The following is a 25,000-nucleotide window of genomic DNA, read 5'->3' on the forward strand; positions in this document are numbered from 1 at the left end:
GCTTCAGTTTGTTTGTTAGTTTGAGAACTGGCTAAAGTATCTAAATACATAAACAAATTTATTTTATCATTCAAAGGAAAAATTTAACATACACACCAACTTGAATTTTCTGGATTTTTTTTTTTTTTTTTTTTTTTTTACAAGAAAGGAAAACACGAAAAACATATTTTTCTATAAGTTAAAATACAAAGCAAAAAAAACAAAAAGCTATTAAAAAAAATATTTGGCACCAGAGATTTATGGAGAATAAACTTTAATATTTAAAACCTAGCACAGCTAGCGCAAAGTTTTTACGAACATCTGAAGTAACTTAATCTAGTTTTTGTCAAAATCAGCATAAATATTAAGGTTATTGTGCATCTAGTAGCTGCGCACTGGTGTTTTAAAGACATACATAATATTAATTAGTTTAGTTCCTAATGAGAATTAATGGCAGGCTGTTTTTGTCTGACCATTAGGGAGCTTATTTATGCTTCCCTAAGATACTAACAAAATCACTTTTTTACTAAGTCATTATTATTTTATTACTATGTGACTGCATATCAAACTATTTACAATATAAACTTTTTAATTCAAAAATGCTATTCCTATCCCTAGTGGATAAAATGTGTTTCATAGCACATATATAAAAGCACATATATAAATTTCAACATAAACAGCTAATGTGCACAAAAAACTGTTAAACATAGCACACACATAATGATTTGGAATTGTTTTAGTGGCAAACAGGGCAGAGCAACTCTATAGCTTTTTCCTAAAAATGAAAACATGAATTTTGATCATTTTATATGGAGTTTAGAACAAAAACTTGTGGGCACTTTTGAAATCTGTCAATCAACTTGAATGATGATGACACATACTGCCATACATCAAAACAATCAATGGCATGATTCTTGAGCAAAGGAATTATCGTGTTAGAATGCCCCAGCAACTGCACAAATTTCAACCCAATAGAAAACATTTGGAAGGAAATGAAATCGAAGATTTGTTGGTCATGCTGCACTTTGATTTTAGAACTGAAGATGAAAATAAAAAGATTCATGATATTTAAGAACAAAGGGGCAGATGATTGAATATGAAATTTTAAAAATTAACATTTGTAGTTTTGGTTACCTTTTAAATTTTGATTTTTTGAAAAAAAAAAAAGTCAGAATTTTTTCTGCATAATTTACGCGCTAGCAGCAGTATTGCGCAAACTACCTAAATTTTTTTAATATCTTCACAACAGAAGCAGAATAACTAGACTATCATTATACATATAACTGTGTCAAAAAAATTGAAACTTTATAAAATTATATAAAATAATATAAATATTACCATTTATAGAATTTTCTCTAAAGCTTTTTCTCTTTAACTTTTTAGCTTTATTATGTCTAAAATAATTTTCAAACAACATATAATTACTAAATAATTATAATTATGTATATAAATACATGCGTATAAAAAATTTTACTTTTTGGTATAGTTTAACTTGTATGAACAGTCTGGACATAATCCTGAAAAAAAAGTATATATATATATATATATATATATATATATATATATATATATATATATATATATATATATATATATATATATATATATATATATATAAACACACATATATATATATATACATACATACATACATACATATATATATATATATATATATATATATATATATATATATATATATATATATATATATATATATATACTAGTGATGTACCGATTAATCAGTCACTTAATCAGACACTTTTTGCACAATCAGAATCAGTATCGACATCAGCCTTTTTATAGTAATTAAATAATAAATAAACTAAACTTTATGCACCACATGAAATTTTTTTAAGAAATTGTTTATTTTCACTTAATTTACAGACAAAATTGTTTATTTTTAAGATGATGTTTACAAGCTTTAACTTAACAGCTGAATATACTTATAATTTTATTATCATAATGTTGTTTTTAGAATAATTTTCTTATGTGTTGTTCTATTGTTATACTTAAAAGTAACGTATTTAAACATTGTTATCTATATGTGTTCAAGTATAGCCTAATATATTTCTATATACATTTTTTTTATTTCAATTCACCTCCCAAAGGCCACGAAGGCCACTCCAGTTGAGGAGGCTACTTTAGCTATGGTTACAACTCTCTCTCTCAATTTAATAACTCCGAAACAAAAACCTTGACGAAAAAGGCCGCTGCACGGAGAAACAAGTTGAGTCTGGTACTACCAGGGATGTGGTGGAGATCAAACATCACAAAATAAAATTATTCTAAAAACAACTTATTTTTTTGAAAGTTTTCTTTTCATAGTAAAAAAAAATTAAAATGTATTTATTTTAACTGTGTTTTTCTATTATCTTCTAAAACAATGGTTTGACTCTGATTTGGGTCCTAGTATTTGTTTACCAGTATTGATTGCATGAAAAAGATTACACGATTTAAAGTTGTATGGTTTTATATTTTCAAAATTTAATAATTTGTTAATTCATCGGTATTGGCATCAGTCTTTTATCCATCATAATTGGTATCGCCCAAAAAAGTATTATCGGTACATCACTAATATATATATATATATATATATATATATATATATATATATATATATATATATATATATATATATAAACAGGGTGCCCAAAAAGTCTCTTTATCATTTCAAATATTTATTACCAATGCAAGTGATTAGATATTTTATTTAGATTTGTTCTATTGTATTCAGAAATGCAGTGTGATAAAGCTTTTTTATCACACTGCATTTCTGTGTTTCAGGGATCCTGTTTGTGAAATAGGTGGTGTTGAATGAACCCTAGGGCGGGTCAAAAAAGAACTTTTTTTTTTAATTTCAGTTTCCACAAAGTGTACAGAGTTCAGATTGTTATAATGATCATTTCTAACCTATTTTCTCATTTGCGCAACACGCACATCTTGCGCAACACGCACATCTTGCGCAGCATGCATGTGCATGTCTTGTGCCACATGTACACATCTTGTGCAACACGTGCACCTCTTGCATAATTGTTTTAAAATTTTATATAACAAACTTTTTGGACATTTTTTGTGCTATCATTTTCATTAATTTTTTTTTTTTAATGGCAACATGGAATGCCACTGCCAATCTTACTTTTGGACAGCCAACAAGATTTAATGAATCAATGACTCCTACTAAAGCCAATGTGTTCTGTCAATATATATTTTTGCAACAAGAGGAGAACGTTAATGGAGCACCAAGAGTGGCACTGGCAGTGTTTTGTCAAAAAATTTCGGAAGATTTATGTCAAAAATGGGACAAATTTTTATTTCCGACTAGTCATGAAGAAATCTGTCTTAAGGATCAGCGCCTCCTAGAAACAGCTCAACTTCCAAACAAAACTCCTGTTAACAGAAGAGAAAGTGACAAGAAACCTTTAATGAAATGTTTGACATTTGCTCATGCACATGCTACAATAGTGGTATTGACCTCAAAGATTGTAAATGCAACATAAAAATACCTGTTTTAGAATGGGAAGATTTTATTGGGCAGAAGAAGAGAACAAACCAATTAGGATTGATAAAATTGTTTCAGCAAAAAAGAAAAGAATTTATGAAAAGAAACAAAACTTAAAAGAGCGTGCTGAACAAGAAATGATTGGGACAACTTCCAACGTTAATACAGAACCACTTTTGAAGAAACTTCTATTGAAAGTAATAGCAGTAGCTCAGAAAAAGAAATCCTTTCCAGTGATAAAATGGCTATGAAACAAAATAGATTATGCTATCCTAGACTTGCTGCCACATCAGATCCCTACAGAGTTAGCAGTTGTGCAACAGCAACAATAGTTAATGCAGCACTCTGGATCGAAAAAAGGTAGAATGGGAAAGATTCAAATTCGGGGAAACAAAAGTTAAAGCTCTACAAACAGAACAAAATGGTTTTGAAGCAATTGGATTTTATGGAAGAATCAATAAAACTTTAGCCAAGATTGGTTAAAGCTTTATTGATTCTTCCATCAAATCCATGGAATGGAAGAGCACTATGTTCTTGTTAGTTACCCGATAAGCCAATATATTGACCATGTAACTCTGGGAAACAGGAAAGCTGTCAGTGCTGAAGAAATTATTTCATGTGTTATTGAAAACAATAGCACAGAAACAATAAAAGCAATTTTATGTGATGGAGCTCCTTTGAACACTGGTAGAATCATTGGAGTAATTAAACGAATTGAATTGTTTATTACAGTGTTAAATTGTTTATTAAAGTTAACCATTACAGTAATTAATTTGATTATTGCATTTAAATGAACTGCCTTTTCAACATACATTTTCTGAAATAGATGGTCCAAGAAGAAGATGGACCAACAAATCTTTGTGGTCCGATAGGAAAACAGCTACTTGAGGATTTGACTAAAAGACTAATTGTTGATTTTATTCTTGTTCAAGAAAATTTGGAATTGATTCCTCAGGGATTAGTAGCAGAATTAAGTGAAGATCAATGTTATCTATACAAAATGTCATGCCATTTCTTCTGGACATGTTTCATTGCTTTAGTATCATTCTCCTGGGCCATTGCACAATGCAAGATGGTAGACATAAGCCAACAAAGTATTGCGTTTATACATTTCAACTGTCGATTCTGATGCTGCATTAGTTGATTTTGTACACATATTTTTAATGTGTATGCTCTTACTTGGTTTTACATCAAAACACATCCATCTGCAAGTCATGGCTCAAAGAATTTTTGATTTATTTGCAATAAGACTTGTCAAACCAAAAAACCATACCATAGTATTATGAAGAAAGTTGTTTATACAAATTCTTTTTTTTGCGCATCCAGAAAACATTATTTTAAACATGCTAGCTGATAAACAACAAGAAGTTCCCAAAACTGCAATCAGTAGAATATTGGAAGCACAGCTTAACAAAGAAGGTGAAGAACGGAATTTTGAACTACTAAAAACACTCAATATTTTTTCAAATGATTACACTAACATGGTTACTAAATGATTATACTAACTAGAAAAAAGAATTAGTCACACCTCCACTTTTACTTAGCAATAAAACAGAATTGGAAATTATGGAATATGAAAAAGAACCTTTGCAACTTTTCGACATTCCATGTCACAGCCAAAGTGTTGAAAGAAATGTTGCCATTGTTACAAAAGCATCAGCTGACCGCATTGGACATGCTAGTCAACATTGTTTCATTTTGAATTTGCTAGATACTCAAAAAACTATGTCAACATTTGAAAGTAAATGTCAATATAATAAATAAGGAAGCATTCACAATTATGTTTTTATTGCATTATTTTTTCTGTATTTTCATTAGAGTGAACTGTTATTTCAAAAATTGACTACAATTTTTTTTTTACATATACTAGTTTACAACATGTAAATATATTAAAAAAATAAATCAAAGTTAAAAAACGACTGAGGTTTATTAAATGAATCATAATGAAAAATTAATTTTTCTCAACAACTTTGGGAAAATTTATGCAAGACATGCGGGATCCTAAAATTTCTTTTGAAAATATCTTATTTAGGGCCTACTTAAGTCCCCCACACTATGTGGATTTTCAATACAAAATTTTGACTCGCCCTAATGAAACCATACAAAATGGCTTCCCCTCAAGAGAAGACACAATGTATCTTATATTTATTGAAACACAATTGGATAGGCAGACTTAGCGAATGTACAGAACTAAGTATGGAAAAGATTCACCATCACGTCCTTCAATTCATGCATGGCACAAGAAATTTATGGAGACAGAGACAGTGTTAGAAAAAGGAAAAAGTGGGCGAACAAAAACATCTAATGAAAACATTAATTGTGTAAGACAACCCTTTTCTTATTCTATCACAAAGTTCATCCGTACTGCTGCCACATAGTTACAGCTACCACATTCAACAGTGCACAAGGTCCTACACAAGAACTTGCGATTGTATGCTTATAAAGTGCTACTCTTACAGGCACTTGAGTCAAATGATAAACCAAGACAACTAATGCATATAAATAGAAATTAATATAAACTAATGCATATAAATAGAAATTGATTTAACTAATGCACATAAATAGAAATTGATATAAAAAAAAGATTCAGAAACTGTAATAAACATACGTAGCTTAACTAATGCTTGCTTCTTCTCTCCATGTTCAGTATACACAAAATTTACCTGTTACAAAAGTACTAAATTGTTACACTAGATATATAAAAAGCACTCAAATAAATTTATAAATAAATTTATACCTCCCAACTCTTCAAACCATCAGATGATTGACATTTTCTTGAGCCACAACTAAACTGACCTATCAAATTATTTAGAATATTTATTTAGAATATTTATAGCCTTGTAATTTTTCTTCACAATGTTTTCAGCAATTTTTAACAACAGACACAATTACAACAACACTTTTTGATTTATCTTTATATTATAATATACAGTCTTAAAATTTATACAGTCTATAAATATACAGTTTTTTTCCTGCAAAATACAACCACATTTTGTTTTGTTTACACTTGCTAAACTTGGAAAGAAAAACAACAAAAACAAATACTTTTAATCTCAACAAGAATACCACTTTTGAATACCATATTAAAATACTAAAACATTTTTGTTATTATTTTCACTTTATTTAAAAATGGATTATGCAGTATATTTGTATGTATACTTATGCATTGCAACTGATTTTTGTCAAAATCTACAAAAATATTATTTCACTGTTGTTGTAGCTGACTAAATATAACTATTTAAAATAATTTTTGATAAAAAATTTTTTTTATTAATTAAGGGTTTTGTTTTTAGTGTTTAAATTCTCTCTTTAAAATTTTTTCTCTTTTTAGAGGAACTGAAGTTTGAATACTTTATTTCTGTGTTCTTAAAAAAATCTTCCTTTTAAACTAGAATGTTGTGTCAAAACCTGTGAGAACTATGCCAAGTGTGTAATGCATAGCTACAAATCTAATTTTAAAAAAGTGAAAAATAGTTCAAAAGTGAATTTTAATCTAATAAGATGTACATATATATGTATGATGTATATATGTATGATGTATATATGATGTATATATGTATGTATATATGTATGGGGTCGTCCATAAAGTACATACGCTCATGGGGGGAGGGAGGGGAGGTCTTCAAAAAGCTTACGAAAGCGTATGGGGGGGGAGGGTTCAATCTAAAAGTACGTACTTCGATTTTCTAATTTATCACAATTAACCAGCTAATCAATAGAAAAGTTACATTCTGACTAAAGATTCTAGTTTGCCAACATAAAAAGATGTATGTAGAGGGTATAGTTTTCCTCTATGCACACACATGTATGGGCGCCTTAAAATTTTTTGATGCTACAGTTAGGACACTTTCACATATCGTGCAAACTCCTAACTTAAATTTGTTTATATCTATGCCAAATGAGGAGGCCTTGCAAAATATCAGGATGGCGGAGGCCTGTGAACAAAAGCCCTAAAATGCTTACCTTCTCCTGCCCATACGTGAGGGCACTAATGTAGTAAAATTTTCAACTTTACCATCTAAAACTAAATTTAAATTTATTGACAGATTTTAATTTTTGTAGAAAAATATTGTAAATAACAAAAGTTATGACCATGCAAATTTTCCGACCCCCAAAATGAGAGGGGTGTGAATTTTGCATGGTCATAACTTTTTTGTAATTCGCAATATTTTTCTACAAAAATTAAAATATGTCGATAAATTTAAATTTAGTGTTAGATGGTAAAGTTAGAAGTTTTGCTACATATTTCCCTCACGTTTGGGCAGGGAAGGGGGGAGGCAAACGTTTTAGGGCTTTTTGTTCCCAAGCCTCCGCCATCCTAATTTTTTGCAAGGCCACCTCATTTGGCATATAAACAAACTTAAGTTTGCACGATGTGTGAAAGTGTTCTATCTGGAACATCAAAAAATCCTGTGGGGTCCATGCACACATGCCACCCCTTATATACTAGCCAAGAGTAAGACCAATTTTTTGAGTCAACAAAAAAACAGGTTTTAGCAGGGCCGTGGTTGATAGGTCAGAGCCCCCCTCCCCAAAAAAAAAAACGTGTCATTGGCATCTCAAAATCTTCCAAATTTGACTGCTAGGTTTTGCTAAATAAAAAGCTTCTTAAATTAGCAAAAGAGCACAAAATTTGCTGTTGCCCCCTCTCCCTCCAATTAAGAGGTATAGGCTACCCTCGACACTGGGTTTTACCCTTTGTTTTCAATATTACTGATCTCGCGTAAGACTCGTTTTTTACTTACTAAAGAGGGGTGCCTAAAAAAAATGTCTGCCTTAAGTATAGTTTATTTATATTTGATTCGTTATTAAAACAAAGAAAAAGGTTTATACGGATTTTTCCGCGAATCGAACCTGGATCTGTGCCGATAACTTCCACCGCATTAACCTCTCGGCCAAACACACGCTCTACTTTAAAGCAGTTTAAATTTATTTAAATTATTATTTGCATATAAACTTAAAGACATTTTTAAAATGCGCAAACAAAGGGCTTTGGGGTCGTATAAAGTATCTAAGGTACCCTCCGCCTTTTTTTTTTAAATAAACTTTTTTATTGAGAAAAAAAAGTTGAGGGGGAGGAGGTATTTGAGAAACGTACGTACTTTAAAGGGGGGGTGGGGACATAAAAGTACGCATGGCAACAGGGGAGGGTCAAATTTCAAAATTTTTGGCGTACGTACTTTATGGACGTACTATATATATGTATGATGTAATATGTATGATGTATATATATATGATGTATATATGTATGATGTATATATGTATGATGTATATATGTATGATGTATATATGTATGATGCATATATGTATGATGTATATATGGCTCAATACTTAGTACGACATTGATAATAAAAAAAAAATTCATTGGTTATAAAACATTCAAAATTGTTTTAAAAATATATAGAGAAAAAAAAAATATTTTACATAAATAAACCTTTTCCTTCCATAACCTCTTTTTCAACTCTCCATCGCATTGCAAACTTTAAAAAAAAAAACTAGTGGAGTGAGGGAGTAATGGCAGAGTTCATCAAAACAGAGCACAATCAAAATTAAATGGACAACCCCCAAACACATGTTGCGTTCATATTAAAGAAAAAGTTAAAAAAAAACATTTGAAATATTTTGAACAGAATTAAATATAAATTTAAAAGAAAAAGTATTTTTGTCATTTTAATTGAAGACTGCCATAATCATTACCTTGATGTTACTAACGTTACTTACATTACTTACTTTGTTAATAAAATAAGTTAAAACTCTTAATACTTTTAAAATTCCTTTAATTTTTTTAGTTATTTTCTAACCTTACATTTAAAAAAAATACTAATAAAAATGTTAGTATGTTGACACTTTATACTTTTTTTATTTTGTAAGTTAGAAATTGATTTTGATTTTTGTTTAATGTTATTTAATGATGAAGTATTTATCTTTATTGATAAAATAAAATAAAAATTTTAATATTCTTTATTTTCACATATTCAAAAAAATTATTATATTTAGCTATGTGATATTTGATTTAGTTTTTTAGTTTTTTTTGGTGCATTACTTATTTTATCAACAAAGTTGTAATGATTAAGGCAAAAATAAATACAATCAAAAATAATTATAAAAACAATTTAATAGTAAGAAAAAAACGCCATAACAATAAATGGCTTAGATAAAATTAAAAAGCTCACATTAAAATAAAAATCTAGAAATATATAAGGTGATCAACATTTTCTTTTTATGTAGAAGAGTATCATAAATATATATATATATATATATATATATATATATATATATATATATATATATACATATATATATATATATATATATATATATATATATATATATATATATATATATATATATATACATTTTTTCAACACCTTAACTTCCAACAAGACTGCAAGCAACCACTATTAGAGTTGGAATTTACTGAAAGAGAAAAGATCAAGTTTATAGAGCTATGATAAAGCAAGATAATGATTAACAGACGACTTAAAAGATTGCAAGTTGTATGAATCAGGAAAACAAGATGAAGGGAATTCCAAAGAACTGATGTTTGAGGAAATAACTAGATGAATAAGAATTTTTGGAGCACTTAGGAACAGTCATTGTAAAAGGATGAGACTTAATTGAATGAGGAGTAACATGAGAATGAATTTTAGTAGATAGCACAAGAGAATGTTAAAAAAAGGTGTGCTAATAAAATAGTGCATCAAAGAAAAATTTTTTAAATAATCAAATTTTTTCTTAATTTCAATAAAAAAAAATTTTCTTGACAGCCTTCTATTTACTCCAGTCTTTTTCTTTTCAGATATTAACTCCATCTTTTGCTTTTCAGAGATTTTTGAATTATTGTTATTTTTATTTTACTTTATAGTTATTTTTTTCAACCAGTTTCTTATGGTATCAAACCCATTAAGATATAAGTATACATATAAACTACGGGTGTATGTGACCCTTTGTGCATGTCACTATCTTATTCCTAATCATCTATTTTTATAAATCTTTTATCCATTCTTGTAAAAAAATGTAGTCACATCTAGGCTGGCAGGACCCGATAACATGATAGACATGTTATTATTCATCTTTAGACATTTTAAATGATTTCTTATCTCTTTTTAAAATTCATTCAGTTTTTTACTACAAAACAGGGTTGAAAAATTTTTTCTAAAAAAAACAAAAAACATGGGTTTTTTGGTTTAAACTCCTTTTTTTTAAATAAGCTGTGTTTAATCAACTTTTTTAATTAAAAAAAAACATTAGGGATTTCACTTGAGTAAATTATATTTTCAGTACTATCAGTACTACTGCTACAATTTATCAATCAATACATCATTATTTAATGCTAAAATTTCAATAAATTTAAGATTAAATACTTGATCTGGTGGTGAACCAACAGCCTATCTAACTTTTAACTAAGCATCCGGCAAACCAATGACCTGAATAAAATTTGACTGCACATGCAGAAAACTAACAATCTGTAGGTAGGTATATGCTAAACCAATTAATGATTTTTCAAATAAAACAGTTAAAGCATTAAAAAAAAATTACTTTATTATGTTTATACTGGCTGAGATCACAGATACAATATTCTTTGTATAACTTGTCATAATATTTTTTTGCCAACTTTTTCCCCCTAAAAGAAAACAAATATTGAAAAAAATTACTTAAATTCAATATAACCTAAATAAAAAATTATTTAACCTAAACTCTGACAAACTTTTTTGTAATACAAACAGGCATAGCAGAATTACTTAAACCTAAATTCAATATAGCCTAAATAAAAAATTATTTAACCTAAACTCTGACAAACTTTTTTGTAATACAAACAGGCATAGCAGAATTACTTAAACCTAAATTCAATATAACCTAAATAAAAAATTATTTAACCTAAACTCTGACAAACTTTTTTGTAATACAAACAGGCATAGCAGAATTACTTAAACCTAAATTCAATATAACCTAAATAAAAAATTATTTAACCTTAACTCTGACAAACTTTTTTGTAATACAAACAGGCATAGCAGAATTAAACCTTGAAACTAGGCAAATCTGAAATTCTCCAACTCCTTGCAGTTCTTGAGATATTCAAGATTCAATTTTTTTTTATGCTGACTTTAATAAAATGCTTTTTTGTCATTAAATAGCAACATTTTATGAACGAAATGAGGTATCATCTTGAAATTTGACACAAACAATTTTCCACATGATAGATACAAATATCAAATTAAATTTTTTTAGACCACCTACATGTAAATTGAATTGACCAAGAACATGTAAATTGAATAATGAAGACATATTTAGGAGTATTTTGACAAAATGATGATATCACCTTGATAATTTTTTTATCAAGGGCAATGATAAATTTGTACTTTATTTTTAATTTTTTTGTGCTTGGGGTAGGCTCAAGGTGGATGTGAGAGAGGAGGGGGGGGGGGTTGTTGGGAATGCAATTAGGCATTTTACCCCCTACCCTCAAATAAAAGTTTTGTTTTGTTAAAAATTTTTCTATAAAACGTTTTGGAGAACTCAGAGCAATAATTAGAAATAATAAATTCATTTATTATAGCTAATTTTTTTTGTAAAGGACATACATTTTTTTAAGTATAAAAACTTTACTTGGCTGTAATCCTAATGCACTAACATTTTTTTGCCTTAATAAATAAAACCTTATATTTCCTTATTATTGATTTATTGCACCTGTTTAGATTTTATGTTCTAAATATTAATTTTCTATTACTTCGCAGGAATTTTATATTTATGTAACTAATTAATGAATGTTATATGATTATCATGTGATTGGTAAATAAAATAAAATTTAGTTACCTTTCAATCATGTATATAATATAACACATCAATTATACAATGTGACACATCCAAACAAATGAAATGAATAAATAATATTCTGTAAAATAAATAATGTGAATGGTATTTCTAAAACAAATTTATTTTCTAAATATTCCAAAATCCGATTTTCTGAATAAATTTCAAAATTTAAATTATGGAAAAGGTTCTATTGGATTAGAATATAATGTTGACTGCCACAAGCAAGGTTTAACAATAAGACTAAGTCTTTTAGACCTTTTGACATTTTCAAATGATGAGAAACATGAATTATTATGCAGAGGTGGTTTATTTCATTGTGGAAAATTGTTTACAACAGTTTGCTATTGCTATAGAGAACACTTTGGAGTTGCATTTGAAAGAAAATTTCAGAAAATCTGTAATCTATTTAAAAAACATGGAATTCGAAAGAAAAACTTGAATGACAATTTTTATATTATTTAATAAACATGAAAATCAAAAAACTTGAAAGTTTTATATTATTTTGATGATTAGAATGATTCAAATAGTAAATAAATTAAAAAATAATAATACAAATAAATGCTTTTTCAAGAAAAATAAATCCTTTTTGAGTTGGATAACATCAAACCATATTTTATATACCATTGATCTGCCACCTACAATAAATGGTTGTGTATACAAAATTTCAGAAATTGAGTTGTCAAAAATTATTAAACACTATAATTGAGATTTATTGAAAAAAATTTTAATGCATTATTGTTCTTATATTTGTATGTTATTTTTTCAAATATAGTTAAGATATAATTGTACGTGAGTATGTTTAATTGGCACTTGGCCATATAAAAAGTTCTCCAAGTCACTTGTCTTTCTGTGTTTAACCAAAAAAAAAGTTGGTAAAACGCCTAACTGTAACCCCTCCAATGAACCTTGAGCCCTTTTCAAGTAGAAAAAGTTTGAAAGAAAGTATAAACTTCCCCTCAAAAAGACTTTAAAAATAACTTTTTATAGCTTAAAATTAGTATTTAATTTTTTTATAAATAAATTTTATGCTGACATTTTTTATACAAACTTAACTTAAAAAGCTGTATTTAGAAAAGTTAAAAAATGCAATAATATATTTTCCATTATTAGTGATGTTTAATACCTATATTGACATTTTGACTGTCAATATAGGTATTAAATATATACCTTTATTATTCAATTTTCATGTACTTAAGGTCTAATAAAATTTTTAGATTGATATTTGTATCCGATAAGTGGAAGATTGTCTATGTACCAAATTTCAGGATGATACCTCATTCAGTATAAAAAAGAAAATTTAAATCTGAATATCTCAAGAACCATAAGAAGTGGGAAGTTCCAAATTTCAGATTCTCCTAGTTTTCATAAGTCCTTTAACATATAAAAAAATTAGCAAAATCCAAAATATAGGGTGACATGAACCTGCTGATTTGATATGGAATTACCATATATGACACATGAGCAACTTGTTCAAAATTATAATTTTCCCATCAAAAACTGACTTTTTTTTTTCCAATGTAATATGGATTTTTTTTTTTCTTATAGCACATAAGTTAAATTTTTTTTTTTTTTTTTTTTCCAATATGAAACTTTTTTATTCAATACATAAAATAAAACAACCTCAAAATAATTTTTTTTTTTTTCACAGTTGTCAAAATTTGACTATAAAACTTATAAAATGTCAAATTTTCAATATTTGCATCTAATTAATTGTTAAAACTGCTTGATAATTGAAAAAAAAAAAAAACATTTTGAAATGCAGTTTGTGAAGGAAGATAAAAATTCTGCCTCCAGTTTGGCGGCTGCTGCCATTTGAAAGAAAAAAGCCACTGGAACCCTGGAGTCTACTGTGGTCTTTTTTCTTTTCAGTATTTTAAAAATATTTTGTGGCACAGGAGCCTCTAAAATATGATTTTTGCAGCAGCCACTAATTACTTGATAGTGCTCTGCTTCCAAAAATTATAAAAATAAAAATGTTTATAAGGCACTGTGTTCTCTAGTCAAGTACCTCTAACACGATTTTAAAAATTTAATTTGAGCACCTATATAGTACAAAATAATAACTACATGTTTTTAATAATTATTTCAATAACAACATACCAAGATTCTTCACTATCGTCATGATCATCCCAAATAAACCTATAAAACAAAAATAAAACAATTAATATCAATTTTTTTATGATTATAATTTAATGTAAAAAATTAATTATTGATAAACATTAATTTTATTGATAAGTTTCATCTGTGGATAAAATACAATTATCTGCAAATTAAACTGTCAATAAAAAAAGTTAATGAGCAAAACACTAACAAAAATACAAATCAAATTCACTTGTTGAAAAAACTCACTTATGATTCTCCTTAATGACATCATAGTCTGTTTTATCGTTAACACTAAAATTAGAAAGTACATGAAAACTCAAACTACTATTTAATAATATTTAAGTTTATTTTAAATGAATTTATTATTTTTTTAGATTTAAAAAATATCTAAAAACTTACAAAGTTGAAAATATAAAAATACATATAATTGGATTAAAAACATTATACCTTGATCTTTCAAAGTCCTCCATCTTCCCGCCATAATAAGCAAGATAATCATGAACAAGCTTCTTATGTCTGGCATACTATATCAAGTTAAGCTTTGATAATCAATTAGATCAAGGAATTAAAAAATAAATTGACATTAAAAAAATTAAAAATTTAAAGGATACAGCACTCATTGAAAGAAATTGTTCAATGTGAGCTTTTCTTTCTTCTCTAGAAAAAAAAAATTTTAATAATTTAAACCAAAAATAAAACTACATTTGGATAGTTTTTAAAATATATGAAAATATATTTTAAAAAGTGAAACCTTTTTTAAAAAAAGAATAAAAATTCAATATAATAAAACTAAATAAATGAAGGACATTAGATAAAGTTTATCCGCAAAAAAATAAGTACATGTTCTCTAGATTTTATAATAATGTAATATATTTTTTAAACTTATTTTTTTTTTAAATATAAAAAGTCAGTATAATAAATTCCTTAAGCAAATTAACATCATATTAATAAAGTCTATCAACAAATAAATATTACTCAGCAAGGGTGTGGCTTTTAAATTAATGTCTGATAAAGACATGCGTTTTTGCTTGGTCTTATTCCAAGTTCTGAATTCCACGCAGAAGAACAAAGGCCTAAAAAGATTTTTTGATGATAAATCAAAATTATGATATATCCATTTTAGACAGAATGTTTAGTCTTTTTCTGCAACACGCTTTGTGCTTGGTTTTTTTCACAAAGCATAACCCAATGATACTAACTAAAATGATAATAACACTCATGATGACCTGTCAAATACCCACTTCAAACCTCTTCAATAAAGTCTTTAGCTTCATTTGTTAGTATAGGTTCATCCTCAGAAAAAACTAATTCACCCTCAATTTTTTCTCCAGCCACCCTGCCACATAGGCAGCAGAGCTCTCTACAGTTCCAAAAAGATTCACATCATAAATGTTTCAATTGAGGTTGTATCTTCAAAACTGATTGGACCTTCACATGTGTAATCTTTTTTTTTAATTGTTCTACTTCTATTAATTCTTGAAATATTGCAGCAAATCGAGTTAAGTGCTTTTAAAAAGCAGAAAAAACATCCCCAGCTGCCATTAAAGCATTTGCCCCTGTTGATTGTTTGTAAACAGAAATTCTCCTTTCTCCTGTAAACAGATAATCCTCAAGAAAATTTTTTCACTTTGTAGCTCACAGAGCAAGACATTATTAAAACCAACTGATAACAAATGCTTGAAGAAGGCTATCAATCCTACAGTGGTTTGCACAAGGGCTTTTTTTGGTATCATGGGTAACACATTGAATTTATTTGGATCCATGCCCTGATTTCATAGATTTAAAATGTTTTAATAATAATTGTAGATTATTTTAAATTTCATTTTGCACAGATCGATTGTGATCTCTAAGTCTAATATTCTGCTCTTTTGCAAAAACATAAACAATATTTTGTTTGAAACCTGCTGATTAAAAGAGGATGTTTCATGAGCTCCTTTTAATTTTAGAGCATGTGTTACTTTCTTAATAAATATTCTTTAAATATGTTGCACATTTTAAATCCAGAAGGATAACAACAGCATGGGATATAGAAACTGATTTCAAAATGTTTTAAAATCTTTTTCATATTGATATAGATTTTTGACATCAGAAAAGAAACCAATGGTTTTATTGTCAAAAGATAACTTTTGAGCAATCCAATTGTTATGTAAACATTCAAGAAGATGAACTGTATCAACCAAAAGAAACAAAACATGCTGATCATCTATTGGATGAATGGCCTGATAGTCAGAAACTCTTTTGAAAATTTTGCAGTATTGCTGATTGATTTTATGATCTGTTACGGATCCTAAAAAAACAGCGCCATGTTTTTTAACTACAACAGCAGCTTCTTTCAAAACACTGAATTGATCGGTGTTTGCCAACAGGGGTAACAGAAAACACTGAATTGATCGATTTTTTACTTTTTTAAATGTTTTTTTGTAATACAAATCAATGGTTGTAATACAAATCGATTTTGTAATACAAATCGATTTTGTAATACAAATCGATTTTGTAATACAAATCGATGTTTATGGCAGAAATTATATAGAGAGCTTTTGTTTATTTGGAAAAAAGAAAAAATCTCAAAGTTGATCGCAGTTGCAGTTATAAAAAAAATCAATAGCAAAGCAGTGATCAGTTATAGAGAAACTTTTGTTAAACAATAATTGAAATTGTTTTAAATTCAGTTTCTTTTGCTTGATAGAATCTTTTAATTCATAATTTGAAAGAATAATTGTCATTGCTTCAATATTATCATTAACATGCAGATTATAATTATAAACTGAACTAATAGCTTCAAAAAAAAATGAGTATATGACCAAGTAATTGTGTTAAGATTTAAAATATTGCTTAATGGAAAGTTAATGCTATGTTTAAAAGCAGAAAGAATTAGTGGTGAACACAATGTACACTTATTGTAAACAATAATTGTCATGAAACTCTCTTTAAAATTTTTTGACATAAAAGTGCAAACGAACTTATGTTTTTAGATACTACAATATTTTAATACTTTTTGTATAAATTATTGTCAGGATAAAATTCAGAAAACAAGTTTATTTATCTTTTTAATAAAATAATTTGCTGATTCTCAGCCTTCGATTTGGTAAACAAGACAAAAGAACATTAAAAATACTTGGTGTACATAGTGGTAGAGTGTAGCAACCAGGAAGCTTAATTATTTCTTTATTTTCTGGCCGATGATAGCAAAGTCAGAAAATCAACTTTGCGCATCCTGTCATATAGCAGTCCTTGACTTAAATCTAAGGAGGTGCAAAACAACATCTAGGTTGTTGTAAAAAACATTTATGAGAAAAGATAAACAATAATGTTGTGTGAAACAGTGGAAACTTTACAGTGAATGTATGTTATGTAAAGATTTTACAGTGAACGCATGTACAATTTATGCAATATAAATAATAATAATATAGTTATTTTTTCTAATAATATTTCAAAATTAAAACAGAAAGTAACTACTAAAATACAACTGTTCTATAAAATAATTTTACATCTAAAAAAATCACATATCTAATTTTGATTTCAATATTAACAATTCATTTTACTTTTATAAAAGTTTGATGATTTTCACAATGTTCAAATGAAAATCTAACATATTATTTAAATGAAAACGAAAATTATGTTAAACTTAATGTTTAAAAATAAATAATAAATGTAATACATGTATACATACTTTATGAGAAAAGAAATTAATTTTTACGAAAGAAATAAATAATTACGAGGAAAGAAATTAAAAATTAATGACGCATTTTATTTACTTGAAATTAAGTTTTGTAAAGAATTTTCTGAAAATATAAAAACTTTCATAACTACTATATTTGCAGCATGATTTAGAAATTATTGCTGACATTTTTTTTCAATGGTGGATGAAAACTTTATTTATGGAGCCAGTGATAAGGTTATAATAGAGTTCCAGATCAAAGATGAACGATGAGAAGTTAATATTAGAAGTAAAAGTAAATTTTAATTTATTTTTAAACTTGTATTTTCTTTTTAGTCTTGTTGTGTTTTCTTTGATAAAAGTGGATAACTAAATATTTTTAGTTATCCACTTTTATCAAAGAAAAAACAACAAGGTTTTTGATTTTAAAAAAATCAGACCTAATGATCACATACCGGACTAAATATTTAAGTTACATCATTTTGATTGATTTAAATCTTTGGATTCAGTTAGTTGGTTCGAGTCTTTAAAATCTTTTTTTTAAATATTTTCAAAAAAAAAACCATTTGAAACAATAAATTAATAAAATAAACAGAAATTCTTGAAAGTAAAATGGGCATAATCAGTAAATTTTAATTAAGCATATATTAAATAAAAATGAATTTAAAGTTCATGATAAGTTAAAAGCAAAAATTATACTTTTCTTTAACTCTTTTTCATTGATTAAAAAAAACAAAAGAAAAAATATAAAAATTTAAAAATCAGTTTTGTAGCAAAGAAAAATTTAAATTTTCATTGTAATTAATTACAATAACATACTTTTCAAATTTGCTTTTTTAACTTGTTTCTCTACACAGCAGCCTTGTTCGCCAAGGTTTGTGTTTTAGAGTTAAAAAGTTGAGAGAGGGTTGTAACCACAAAAGGTAATTTCTCCCCCTTGTCTGTAGTGGTCCTTTTGGCCTTAGGAGGGTAAATAATATTTAAAAAAAAGAATAACAAATATATGTAAAGAATATCAAAAAATAAAAATATTTTAAACAGTTTTGGCATAACAAAAATGGTGTACCCAAATGTAATTTACTATTTTCATAAGTAAAATGTGTGTTAATTATTGACAATGTGATTGCATGTACCAAATGCACAATCTCATTATGATATATCTACAACCAGAAAATAAGATTGCAAAATCCATCCTTACTTATAACCTTATGCAAGGTAGTTGCGAAGATGTAGCATGTAAATTTCATATTGCCTGACTCTTAATTAGACAATATGAAACTTATCTCTATAATAATCCCTATCAAATGCAGTACACAAAATGCAAAAAAAGATTTGTTTTCAAAAGTAGAGTCATGGTATTTAAAATGCAGTTCAATAAGGTTGTAAGGAGAATTGAAAATATCAAACATATTTTTAACTAATACAAATACAATTTCTTATAATATTATATTTCTAATATTATATTTGCAATCAAATATAAACCGCACTTTTATTATTTTTATAAATATTTTTAAATTATTAGTATAAATTTAAATTATCTTACTTAAAGCAAGATTATATGTGATAGTAGACTAATACTTATATGTTAAAAAGTAAAGAAAATCTACAAACAAAAATATATTATGAACCTCAATCAACTTCATTGTGATATTTTAAATAATAAAACAAATAAACAGAGCAAAAAAGTTTATGCAATGTACTAAGTAAAAGCAAAATTTACTTTTCATAGGAATCCATATAACTTGATCTTGAGGGTAGCTGAGAAGAATGAGTACTTCCTGTTGTTTTGCACTTTTTTGCAATATCGTCATGTTTCCAAGAGCTAAATAAAGTTGTTTTAATTATTGTTTGAAGTTTCTAAAAACTAAAAAAAGTTATTATTGCTTCAGTTTCAAAAAATCTGATTTATATATTATAATTATTAAAATTAATTACAAATGCCCTTACTAAATAACCCTATCAATTAATTTATCAACCTAACCAAAGGTAAATGAAAAACATTTTATGATCTCAGAAAAAATCTTTTAAACAAAAAAAAAAAAAAAAATTCAAATAAGACTATTTTGTCAAATCTATATATATATATATATATATATATATATCTGTATAAATCTTATACTGCTGATTTAGGTGAGCAGTGTGACGTCATACTGAAATAGCCTGCTGCTGGGGGCTTCATTACATACATCAACTGACAAATAGCCTGACTCACAGTGGAGTGCTGCTACATCAACTGAGGGTTTGGGATGGGGCAGCAATTTTTTTATTCATTATTCTTCATTTTCTTCTTTTTCTAAAAAAGCTGTATCAATTTAGATAATCAAAAAAAGTATATATATATATATATATATATATGGCCAATTCCATAGTTCAGTGACGCATCATGCGGAGAGATTTTTTTTAATAGAAATTTTTCTATAACTCAAAAATAATTTTTTATTACTCTAAATCAATCTTGAACTAAAATTTTATAATATAAACTAAACACAATTGTATTAACATAACACTGCTACATAGCAAAAATTAAAACATGAGTTCAGTGACGCAACGCGGAAAAAAGTGTTTTTTTATCAGCATACTTTTAAATGGAGTTTTCGCTGAAATTTTAATTCTTGCTTGACTTATTAGATTTTTTTGTTGTAATTTATTCATTTGGCAATAAGGCAGTCATAAAAAAAGCCACAAACAATAAAGTTTTCATATCGTTTTATTTTACAGAAAAAAAACTATCAGTTCAGTGACGCAACGTTCAGTGACGAAACAAAAAGACGAAATTAAAATCATTTTAAAAAGTTTTGTTATTTTGTAATAAATTTTAATTATACTCAGGTGAAAATAGCATCGAAACAACGTTATCATTCTGGACATAAAAATAATGTGATTTTGATATACCTTGATTTTTCTATAATAACTTAAAATTGAACTGAATCCAAGTTCATTTTTTTGTTGTCTTGTATCATTTTCTGACACGTGAATTACAGATATTTGCAAATCTTGTAATGCTAACGCAAAATCTGCTGCTGACCTGATTTCGTATTGACTAGTTTTAACTCTCAGGGCTGCGATTCGCTTAACAGTAGCTCCTATTCCGTCAACCACTCCTTTCCCGTGCATCGCTGCAAAGAAATACCAGAAGAATTTTTTATGAAAACATTTTTCAAATACAACCATTGCGGCCATAATGCTTTTGTTTTTGAACTGAGAAGTGGCATTATCGCTGAACATGTGTACTTCTTTAACTTTATCAGGAATAAAGTGAAGGATTTTGTCAATGTACGGTATAACGGAAGACTTATTATGATCAGTTGAATCTGAAACTACGGCAAATGTTTTTAACTCAATGTTCCAGACTGTTAGGGTCATGATAGAAACTTGATTTTGACCAAAATGAGCCGCTTGTGGCTCATTTTGATAGAAACACCTAGCGTTTTCATCCCAGTCAACTTGGATTACTGCAATTTCAGAATCATCACACATATCGAAACCTCCTTCAGTTTATTAAAAATTGTTGATTGGTTTTTCTTTACAAATGCGTGTTTAACGAACTTATAACGCATCGCTGATATGTGTTGGATGAGTTCTGTTACAGTAGGCTTTTTTGAAATTTTTTCAATGTTTGCATATGTTTTAGTTTCAGGCTTTCTCCACTCGTCCCAGGATACTTGGAAACCAAATGTATTAACAGTTTGCAAGTGTTTATCGAACTGTTTCATACCTTTGCATGCAACGCATTTATCATAGGCACAATCGTATGTGTACGGTTCACAAACAAAGTTATTTATCATTTCAGATCCAACTTTGATTGAAGGCGCTTGAATTGATTTTGTAAATGCATTTAAGGTAAATCGCATATTTTCATGCAAACTACAAACACAAACATTATGCGGAAATTTTGTAACTGATTTTACATTGCGTGGACAAAGGTCGCAAAACTTGCTGAGTCCAATTTTTATGTGCAGATGCTTTTCCTTGAATAACTCGAAAGCTTCTTTCTATCTGAACATTGTTTGCTTTTCCGTCAGATAATTGAATTCGAGTGACATCTTTTTTGTTTGGTGATATTTGGGAAACTTCATCTTCATTATAAAAGTTTACAACTGCTAAAACATCGCTTTCAGAAAGACCATACAGCTTTGAACATGCTGGAGGTAGACCCGAGTTATCTTTACAAGCAGAGCTATTTGAAAGAATAGAAAGAATTTCAGATTGTTTCTCCTTTGAAGTTGGTAGTGCTTTTAAAACTTTTTTCAATGCTTTTAAAACTTTTCCTCTTTGTTGAACGTTTTTAAAAGATGAGCATGGTTTTTGATATTGATTTAGAAGTTTTCTTTTTAAAGCGCGACTTTTTAAAACTCTTAATTTTGCTTTAGCAGCATAAGCTGCTTTTTTATTAGGATCGGCTTTCAATTTTTCTCGATATCTCTTAGATCTAACTCTGGACATTTTCTTCTTTTTATCAGCATTCCGAGAAACATAATTAGCTTGGTATTCTGCACAACGTTTTTTTTTTACTTCTAATTTTGATTCCATTTCTTAAAAATTTACAACTTTATAAGAAAATGTTAACATAAATCCAAAAGTTTACTAATATTTACTAATAGCCCTTCACAATACCAAAATGCAAAAATTTATTTGAATTTGAAAAATTTGAAAACATACAATGAAATTTGAACTTTTGGATGATATTTTGACTTCCTTACAACGCTATTTTATAAAACGCTAATTAGCCTGTCGATGGGTTCAGTGACGCAACAGCTTTTAAACTATAACTATATGTTAATACAATGCTTTTTGACCAATTTTTTTTTTAGTAATGATTAAAAGTTTACATTAAAATATATAATTTTTAAAAAAACCTCGCCATAAAGCATAATTTCATTGCGATAATTTAACTTTTTTAGCTTTTAGTTCAGTGGCCCAACGTAATTTTTGCAGATGTGTATGTGACAAAAAAAACACTTGAATTATTTTTAAAGAGTAAAAGTTTTTTTACTCAAGACATATATGTAATCTCAAAAATTCTTTCTAAACAAAAATATGGATATAACTCGCCCTCAAATTTTACTCACTTTTTCGAATAATAAAAAGAACAAACAGTTGCTAACATTCATCAAATTTATCTACTCGGTTCAAACATTTTCTACTCAAAATTTATTTTAACAATGATTTTAAGGTGTTTAAACTATAATCTTAATGATCTTTTTCCTTTATAAAATTGACATTTAAAATTTTTTAATGAACAGTGTTACTGTTCCTTTGTTCATATTCGTTCAAAAACATTAGGAGTTGTAAAGATTCCATAAATTAATTCCATTCTCATTATTACTGAGTTTTTAGATTTTTTATTTTAATGCAAACTGTTTTCTGTATGCCTATATTTTTTTAATGAATTAAAAATTGTTTTACATGTTCTTCATCATGTTTTGAATTATGGTTAATTACAAACTAAAAAATAATAATTTTAGTTTATAAAAAATGATTATATAGCAACCACAGTGGAGTGGTTAGAGCGCTTGCTTTAGAAGCCAGAGACTTAGGATTCGAAGTAAGCTCTGGGCACATTTCGCACCATTGGTAAGGAAGGAGGTTTGAACTTCCTAATTAAATAATTTTCTGATGTACTCCGTGACAATACCATTAGGTCTTCTTGGAACACCTAAAGCAAAAAATTCCAAATTTGTCTTTCAGTTTATTTGTTTTTTGTTTATTTAATTTTATTTTTTTTGGGGGGAGGGGGGGAGGGGGTGGTGTACCGCTGCCCAAAATTTCTTTCTAGAATAGAATCTGTATATACATATATATATATATATATATATATATATATATATATATATATATATATATATATATATATATATATATATATATATAGATGTATATATATATATATATATATATATATATATATATATATATATATATATATATATATATATATATATATAGATGTATGTATATATATATATATATATATATATATATAGATGTATATATATATATATATATATATATATATATATATATATATATATTATATATATATATATATATATATATATATATATATAGATGTATATATATATATAGATGTATATATATATATATATATATATATATATATATATATATATAGATGTATATATATATATATATATATATAGATGTATATATATATATATATATATATATATATATATATATATATATATATATAAATATATATATATATATATATATATATATATATAGATGTATATATATATATATAGATGTATATATATATATATATATATATATATATATATATATATATATATATATATATATATATATATATATATATATATATATAACCCCTAACTGGTTGTCAGAAAGTTTTTCTGTATTATGTTGACAAAAAGTAAAAATTAAAATGCAAGACCGGAGATTTTTTTTTTAAAATACTTGATAGACTGCCAAACTCTTCATCGATGTACCCTCAACCGAACCTTCAATCGATGTAGCAGCACTCCCTTGAGATTCAGGCTATAAGATAGTCGATGTAACAACACTCCATGCATGATTAACAGTAAAAAAAATAAAAATAAAAATATTTTATTAAAAAAATAAAATTAAAAACATTTTATTAAAAAAATAAAAATAAAAACATTGTTTATATTATTAAAAATATTTAGAATGTTTTATAAACATTCAGAATGTTTTTAAAAACAATCTGGTCTATTAAATTTGCGTTTTTGCGGTTTTTTGAAAAAACAATTAATTTGTAATTAAATTAATGGTTTTAACATTCTGACAACACGCAAATATTGGATGAAAGTCAAAAGTAATTAAAAATTTGTTGGCATAAGAGTCATTTTTTACCTTCCGTACTCCCAAATGCAACAATCTATAGAACTATATATATATATATATATATATATATATATATATATATATATATATAT

The 25,000-nt window shown here is 27.0% G+C and overlaps 1 protein-coding gene across 1 annotated transcript in view; it reads right to left on the bottom strand.

The window, feature by feature from the left end:
* The window catches only part of LOC100203143 (protein FRA10AC1), a 36,576-nt gene that overhangs the window by 455 nt on the left and 11,121 nt on the right, over nucleotides 1-25,000 (bottom strand). Inside the window, exons 2-13 of the mRNA XM_065793664.1 lie at nucleotides 19,777-19,878; nucleotides 15,010-15,055; nucleotides 14,846-14,922; nucleotides 14,645-14,689; nucleotides 14,396-14,434; nucleotides 11,021-11,105; nucleotides 8,916-8,961; nucleotides 6,219-6,277; nucleotides 6,090-6,144; nucleotides 1,454-1,496; nucleotides 1,318-1,373; nucleotides 1-40 (exon numbers count right to left, since the gene is read on the bottom strand). The exon at nucleotides 1-40 is cut by the window's left edge and continues 75 nt beyond it. Coding sequence (XP_065649736.1) covers nucleotides 1-40; nucleotides 1,318-1,373; nucleotides 1,454-1,496; nucleotides 6,090-6,144; nucleotides 6,219-6,277; nucleotides 8,916-8,961; nucleotides 11,021-11,105; nucleotides 14,396-14,434; nucleotides 14,645-14,689; nucleotides 14,846-14,922; nucleotides 15,010-15,055; nucleotides 19,777-19,878 — 693 coding nt within the window. The remainder of the gene's footprint in view (nucleotides 41-1,317; nucleotides 1,374-1,453; nucleotides 1,497-6,089; nucleotides 6,145-6,218; nucleotides 6,278-8,915; nucleotides 8,962-11,020; nucleotides 11,106-14,395; nucleotides 14,435-14,644; nucleotides 14,690-14,845; nucleotides 14,923-15,009; nucleotides 15,056-19,776; nucleotides 19,879-25,000) is intronic.

The sequence above is a fragment of the Hydra vulgaris genome, chromosome 03, assembly GCF_038396675.1.
Source record: "Hydra vulgaris chromosome 03, alternate assembly HydraT2T_AEP".
NCBI lineage: Eukaryota > Metazoa > Cnidaria > Hydrozoa > Anthoathecata > Hydridae > Hydra > Hydra vulgaris.